The sequence below is a fragment of the Aplysia californica genome, unplaced genomic scaffold, assembly GCF_000002075.1.
Source record: "Aplysia californica isolate F4 #8 unplaced genomic scaffold, AplCal3.0 scaffold00495, whole genome shotgun sequence".
Classification (NCBI taxonomy): Eukaryota; Metazoa; Mollusca; class Gastropoda; order Aplysiida; family Aplysiidae; genus Aplysia; species Aplysia californica.
In genome coordinates this window covers 35,845-43,239 of record NW_004797765.1, presented here as the reverse complement: position 1 = coordinate 43,239, position 7,395 = coordinate 35,845, and the positions used below count along the sequence as shown (strand labels likewise).

Here is a 7,395-nt window from a genome sequence, read left to right as displayed (position 1 = left end):
AGCCCATTTACAATTCTACTGTGCTTAAGAACATGGGAATGGCCTAAAGACAACTTCAGTCAGGAGAACTGCCCTGGGGGATATAGTAATGAGGGTCTGACAGACCCCAATAAGTAGGCTATTTATTTTTCAGGGTTCAGGAGTAGGGGTAGATTTGGGGTTAGGGTTAAGGTGAGGGTTTCAGATTCTTAGAATTTGTTAATATCATTCAGTTTCCAAGCCTTAGGGCTCACAAAATTTGGAGTTAGCTCCAATAGTATATAATTTTATGATATCAAGTATTGATTCTAGCAAGCAGTATCTATTCTTGTTGGCTCCGTCATTGTAGTCACAGTTCAAAGATCTAAGTTCAAAGTGATAGCTCCTCCACAGTCGAGCCATAATCCCATCCACCGCTACTTCCACAGAGAGATAGTTTTAGCAGCCCACCTTCAGCCGCTGGAGAAAGAGGACAAAATCAGCAGCATGGGAACATTCACACAGGTAACCTGCTGTCTTATTGCTTGCATAACAAAAATGTGTGCTTCATGTAGGGTTTTTGATGTGCAACAGATTTCAGATTTCGTGTAAATCTATATTTGCAATAATAATAATAATAAGAAGAAGAAAAATAAAAATCACTTTTGTAGTGCCCACTCCCTGGTCGCTCTAGGCTACATCAATACAGTGGACTTCGGATTCAACGAGCTTGAATTCAATGAGGAGATGGATTCCCCGTTTTTTTTTCTTCTTTAAAATCCATAAAAATAACTTGGATTCAACAAGCTCTCAAATCAGCAAGCTTGGATTCAACAAGATCGCTTCCAGAGTGAACAGCCCCCACAGACGTGGCCTCGCTCATTTTTCTCCCACAAAAAATTTTATCTATTCTCGGAAACCATCCATTGCACCTGCATCTTGAACGATTATTCACTTATCTGTTTGCATGCAACCAATCAGCGTTTTTTTTCACACCAACACATGCGTTGTTGGCACGCGTGTGTCGGGGTCGGATGGGCGGCCTGCTCACGTGTGACTGTATGTGCGTGTCGGGGGGGGTACCAGCGGTCCGGGCGTGGAACGTTGCAGATACAAACGCGTCACAGTCTTTTTATCTCCCTGCAACTGATCATTATTTTAACGAATTTTGTGCTGGTCTATGGAATCAAAAGTTGCCGTATGCTAGGCTCTACACAGCAACACAACTTTTTGGCAAACAATCGAGATGAAACAAGTGTGCTTTTGAACGAATCAGTCTTTTTTTTGTTTTGAACAGCTCATAATTATGCAGGCAGTTCAGGCACCACTTGTTACCTCTCTTTATACATTATACTTGCTCGGGACCTGTAATTCTGTACACAAAACTTCATGTTTGCTTTAACGAACACTCGGATTCAACGAGATTTTAGGTTAGGCCAGGTGACCTCTTTGAATCCGAGTTCCACTGTATATCTCTGAGCCCTATTTGAGGTAAGAGAGCTTGTGTAGGCATTAAAAAAGTAAAGCTGTTCCCGCCTCCGATCCAGACATTGGGGATTGCCTTGTTAGTGAGATAACTTCCTTCGGCATATTGTGGTAGGGTGGCCAGTTCCTTTCCATGCCTCCTTTGCTTCTCCAACTCGAAGTGAGGTACCCATTACTGCTGGGTGGGCAGGAGGGGGCAAAAAAATCTGCGTCCGAACCGAGGCTCGAACCGGGACTTTCTGCTTCGGAGACAAGCGCTCTAACCGCTCCATCACTGCACCCTCGTTCCTTTTAAAAAAATGTTTAACGCCTACTTGACCGGCCTCACACTCGACTCTCAGTTTCCCAAGACCGGAGCTGCTGCCCACTTTGTGACTGTGCGAGATATGTGTTACTCTAATATGGATAACCCGGCATCTAGTAAAGTTATAAACCCTAAACTTCACCAAAATGTAAAAAATGTGTTTCCCAATGCTAAAACATATTTTTTTGGAAAAAATGTTTTAGTTTGAGTCATTTAAGTGTAATCAGCTATGTAATGGTAAGCTTTTGTCCTGAGTCAGTTCCAAACAGGGATAACAGACTTGATCTAATAATAATAATTATAATGTAGATCATTTCCATAGCGCCCACTCCCGTGTAAACACAGCTCTAAGCGCTTTACATAAATGCATGTACGAGCAATATTCATGCGCGCGACACAAACACAAAAGTTCACACACTCATACATACACACAAACACACACACATACACACACACAAACACACACTTACACACTCATGAACACATAACACGCACACATGTGCACACACATTTACGTCAAACACACACACACACACACACACACACACACATGTACTTGCTTATCACACGCGCGCACTTACTCATCGTCACGAAATGAGCATAAAATAATATACACAATGCAATTCACAAAATACATAAATGGATACGTAGTCATTTACCTAACATTGTATTGAACATTAAACTACTGACATAAAAAGGATCTAGTTCTACATATAAGGTATATTGCTCCTCAATCAATGATAACTGGTTGCAGATCTGTCTTTCATCACTTTGGTCCCTCGGTCCAAATAATCAGTGTCGTTGTCCGAGTCAACGCTGTTTGTATCTGTACAAATTTCGTCGAGTGCCTCTGGTTTGATAAAATACCTTTTCTAAACTCATCTTATTGCTTTCCCAATTTAATTGCCAGAAATCGAAAGCAAAATGTCTAAAAGGAACTAATCGTTGGGTTAATGAGAAAATAAATATGTTTGGAGAACCATTGACAGGCCTTTGTTTAGGTCGAGGTAATTTTACTCTCGAGTTTTCTAGTCCTCGGACAAGGGGAAGCAGTTGGACTAAGTGAGTATACTCACCCCGCAGTCCCGTAAGTGGAAAAAGCACCTTACAGTTTAAGAGGGCTCGCGGGTTAGGTCTAGAGCCTCGGGGATTGAGTTTGACTCACTCTGAGCACTGTTTTCTTGTAGCATTTTCCCATCCCTCATTCAGTCTAAATTATATTGACACTAGTCGCTGAGTGATTAACATTAACAAATCTCAATTTTATTGGGTTCTACGTTGTGTACTAATATGTTAGATGTTTAACATTGTTTTTCTCAAAACTTACTTTTTCACCACTTTTTGCTTGCATATGCCATTTTTTTTCTTTACCGTATTTTTATTTTCCAGCACAGAGATTTGAAATTTGGCAAGTAGTTAGATTAATGGTTTGTTCTTTTAATGGGCTGGTTAGTTTTATTGATTTTGCTTAGAATATTTTTTACAATTTTTTTTTCATGCCAAAAATATTTTTTAAAGATCAAATTTCATATCCCCAACTTTGAGAACAAATGTGGATACTTTTTAAGTATAGTATCAAAAATCGAAATAGCCAGCTGCAAACACCTATTTATTTGTGGTGACATTTTGCAAGTTACAGAATTTTAAAAAGTTAAGAACTAGAAATGGTGGAGAAAAAACCCATTTCTATCCAATTTTCAAGATGGCTGCTGTTTCCATGGCAATGGTTTACGTAATCGAGTGTATCAACAGTTGAGCATGAATCTTCTGTCTCGTACTTACTGCTTGGGACAAAAGTTGTTTCAGTTTGTCTTTAGTTAAAAATGTTGTCCCGTAAGTATCAAGCCCTCTTAACACATACAGTACCGTCAGCGACTTTTGTCGCCAGGCCATGGTATGCGCTCACTACAGCTGGCGACTTTATTGTCACAAACGCAACCAGGCACACTAAACTTCCGACGCAGCCATGCACACTAAACTTAATTAAACAATGAATGGACGCACTGCACTGAAGTAAATAAGCTACCAAAGGAAGTCACTAAAAATGATAGCTGAATGGTTGATGAACCTCTCTGAATTCTTAAAACGTGTTTCTTGGGCTGCCAAGGTTTTTCTAATTATCAGTGTTCGAAACTGGTGCAGTACCCATGGGTTTTTCACTATATGAGCCTTCGATACTGTAAGTGTTAAAAATGAAAACTAAAACTTTGACATATTCTACTGACTGCATTATAATTTTTCTTCTGATTTTCTTGATTTTTTCAGGTTTGGAACCAGGCTGCTGAAAAGAAGACTATATCGACGGAAGAGAGAAAGGAAGAGGAAGGAAACTTCCGGACAGAGGTAAAACTGATGTGATGCTAGATTGAAGAAGTATACACTTGAACCTGTCTAAGATGACCACATTGCGTCAAAGAGGAAAGTGGTCGCATTATATGCAGGTGGTCCTTTTAGACAGTCATTATAATTTGTGAGGCATTATGGTGAAATCAGGCGCTCGTCAAAATAACAAAATTGGAGAAACAGGCATTTTAAATTCCCACCGGTTTTGTAATTTTAATGAAATTTTTGATTTTTTGTTCATCCATTTTATATCGAAATAAAAACACTTTTCCATATGAATTCTATTGAAATATGTTGATTAAAAGCTCAAAATATATAATTTCCCAGTTTTCAAGGACTCTTTAGTTATTGAACTCACCAAACTTTGGTGGCCATTTTCTCGCTACTTTTACCACTGACACCAGGTGACACCTACTTCTTCTATTCGCAAATATCTCCTCCTGTATTCAAGATAAATGGATACTTTTTTTTATCTAAAGCATGATAAATGAACACACTTTAAGATGATACCATTAACTCTACGTGCCCAAAATTGACGAGAGCCTGATTCCTCTGCGTCGTGACACATATTAATATAGAAGACATGCAGGGAGGGAAATAGGAAGTGGTCAGTTATACAAGTGGTCCTGTCTAAGACAACCACCTGTACAACAAACACTCCCCATTTCCCCTCTTAGTTAAAAAAAAAGAAACAAAATTAAAATGATAGTCTTTTAGTTTAAAAAAAAAATTAATATGATACTGTTCAAGATGTCTACCTGTCTTAGACAACAAGTTTTCTCATCATAAATAGGTCGCCATCTTGAAAAATTCTGACCACATGTGTCACGACGTGATGGAATCAGGTGCTCATCTATTTTTGGGCATGTGGAATTATTGGTATAATCTAAAAGCTTTTTCATTTGCCTTGCTTTCAATGAAGAAAATGCCCATGTCTCTTGAATAGAAGTCCGGATATTTGCGATTGAAGGAGATGGGGTAGCCTGGATTCAGTGGTAAAATTATCGAGTAAATGGGCGCCAAAGTTATGTAATTTCAATAGTTTGAGAGCTGTTGAAAATTGCAAAATTGCATGTTTTGTGTCTTTTATCATTTTTCAGTCAAATTCACATGGAAATTTGTTTTTGTTTGGTTACGAAAGGTGTTGAGCTAAAAAACAAAAATTCTATTAAAATTGCCAAACTGATGGAAAAATGCCTGTTTCTCCTTTTTCATTCTTTTGACCTGCGCCTGATTTGACCACGATGCCTCACATATATTCATTTTTCTCCAACTCCAGTCTTGAGATGGCACCTTAGACACACCACTGGCGCTCATATGACCTTATGCAGTTGCGAGCGCCGTAAAACCCTCTACTAAACTAAACTAAACAAAGACACACCATAGACACTGTTCCTCTCAGTGTAGGGAGGTGCAGCTGTGACAGGCGGTTTTTTTTCCTCTTCTGATCTCCTTTCATGGGATTTCTTCCTCACCCTCAAGAGCTTTTGACTTGCTCTCTACTTCTAACAGTTAGGGCAAGGACATTATCTTTAAGTTCTTGAAGATCATTAGTTTTTTGTCTTTTGTGGTAGCAATTAAAAGGCTTATAAAAGTGATAATAGACTGCCACAGTTGTCGTGACGTATACATCACAATCAAAGTTGTTTACTCTGTGTAAGGCAGAAGGCTTGCATGGTACACTCACGGTTAAAAACAATTAGGAGACGCCAGTTAATGCAGTTTTTGGGACACCTGAATTGACATAAAGGTCTTGAACATCTAGCTCTCACAGGCAAAATTGAAGGCAAACGAGGCAGGGGTAGGCCCAGAGCAACCTACTTAAGGAACCTAAACAAATGGGTAACGGGGAAAGATCAGGGAAAACATAGCTTTTTTAAGAGTATCCGAGCAAAAGAATGAATGGAGAACCATGATCACCGATGTCTGTCGCAGATCTGGCACTTGATAAATGAAAGCAGAAGGCTTTGCCAGTACACCATGCTGAAGCTGTGGTATTTATAACTGCATTAAACTAGTTTTTTTTGCACCAGTACCCTTTCAGACTGAAAATTCCATATACTCATAGATCCACTCGTCAAACTTTTTATTTTTGCACTTTCTTTCATCATGACATTGAGAAAGTCCTTCTAAGCCTTTAAAACTAAAGTAAATAGGCCTACAGTATAATGCTGATAGGTCGAACACAGAATACTCGAAATCACGCCTCCTTCAAACTGTGCCTGCGGTCCCATTTTTTTTTCTCTTCTTTATCTTTAGTCAGATATCCCTCAAACTACCGAGGCCAGTCCCGGCGAGTTCAAGTTGTCCATGTTATACTGTATCTACTGTTTCATATCAATTTGTATCCCCAAGGGCAATGCAGACCTTGTAATTTTTATTTCTTTCATGATTATGTTTGCTTTTTTCAGGGTACGTTCAATGTTCCGAAGTCTGGACAAGAATTTGTGCAACGCTGGAAAAGGCTTGGTAAATCTGCCGCTGATCAGAGGAAGTTTCTTTTCACCATTGGTGCTACCAAAATATCCGAGCTCTTCAAGACAGAAATCAGTGGAGGATTACTCGGTGAATTTCTCGAGTGCTTTCAAGTCTTTGCCAACGATGAAGTTGTGTCAGTGATAGAGATGTTGGAAGCTTTCATGAAGTCGCAGAGGTTTTCACTTTCCCTAGCTTTCTTAAGTCGGAAAGAGAAAGCTGCTTGTGCTGCTTTGCTTGAGACTTTGAAGGCACATGCGACGGTAACTAGCAGTCCGGACCTCACAGAGAGGGTAGCGGGAATAGAAAAAAACTTTTGTGGCGAGAAATGAGGTGAATTCGCAACGTTTATTTCATAATGAACACTTTTTGATTGAAAGACAAAGAGAGAGACAACTGAAAATTGTTTTATTTTTTCGTTGTGAGTTATTTCACCTGTGCAGTGAAAAACTTTGCAATTTGAGTGGACATATTTCTGTTCACGTATTCTTTGCTTTCTAAGGAAGGAAGTTATTCTAACAAACCAAGATGTTAAATTCTGTTGTGTTTTTTGTATATTTTTGGTTTGAATTTAATACAGTTTTGAATAAAGAGAAGCACATTGGTACAACAATAATGACAGTCGTTTGGTGCTGGAGGAAGCCTTAAAAAAGCCGGCAGAAGCAACAGAGGGAAAGGGAAGAAGTAGAATCTACCAACGATGCCTTCCAACTACCTACTGTGTATTTTTGTATAAGATTATTCTGGTACAGAATTAGTTACTTATGACCTTCCCAAGATTGTAAGTATCATGCATTCTCACTATGTATTATCCTTCTTTATGCCCCCCT

At 39.1% G+C, this 7,395-nt stretch overlaps 1 protein-coding gene across 1 annotated transcript in view; it reads left to right on the top strand.

Annotated features, from left to right (window-relative positions):
* The window catches only part of LOC101845947 (coiled-coil domain-containing protein 103), a 12,609-nt gene extending 5,220 nt beyond the window's left edge, over positions 1-7,389 (top strand). Inside the window, exons 3-5 of the mRNA XM_005105833.3 lie at positions 408-483; positions 4,013-4,090; positions 6,502-7,389. Coding sequence (XP_005105890.1) covers positions 408-483; positions 4,013-4,090; positions 6,502-6,897 — 550 coding nt within the window. The 3' untranslated portion in view covers positions 6,898-7,389. The remainder of the gene's footprint in view (positions 1-407; positions 484-4,012; positions 4,091-6,501) is intronic.
* The last annotated feature ends 6 nt before the right edge of the window (positions 7,390-7,395 follow it).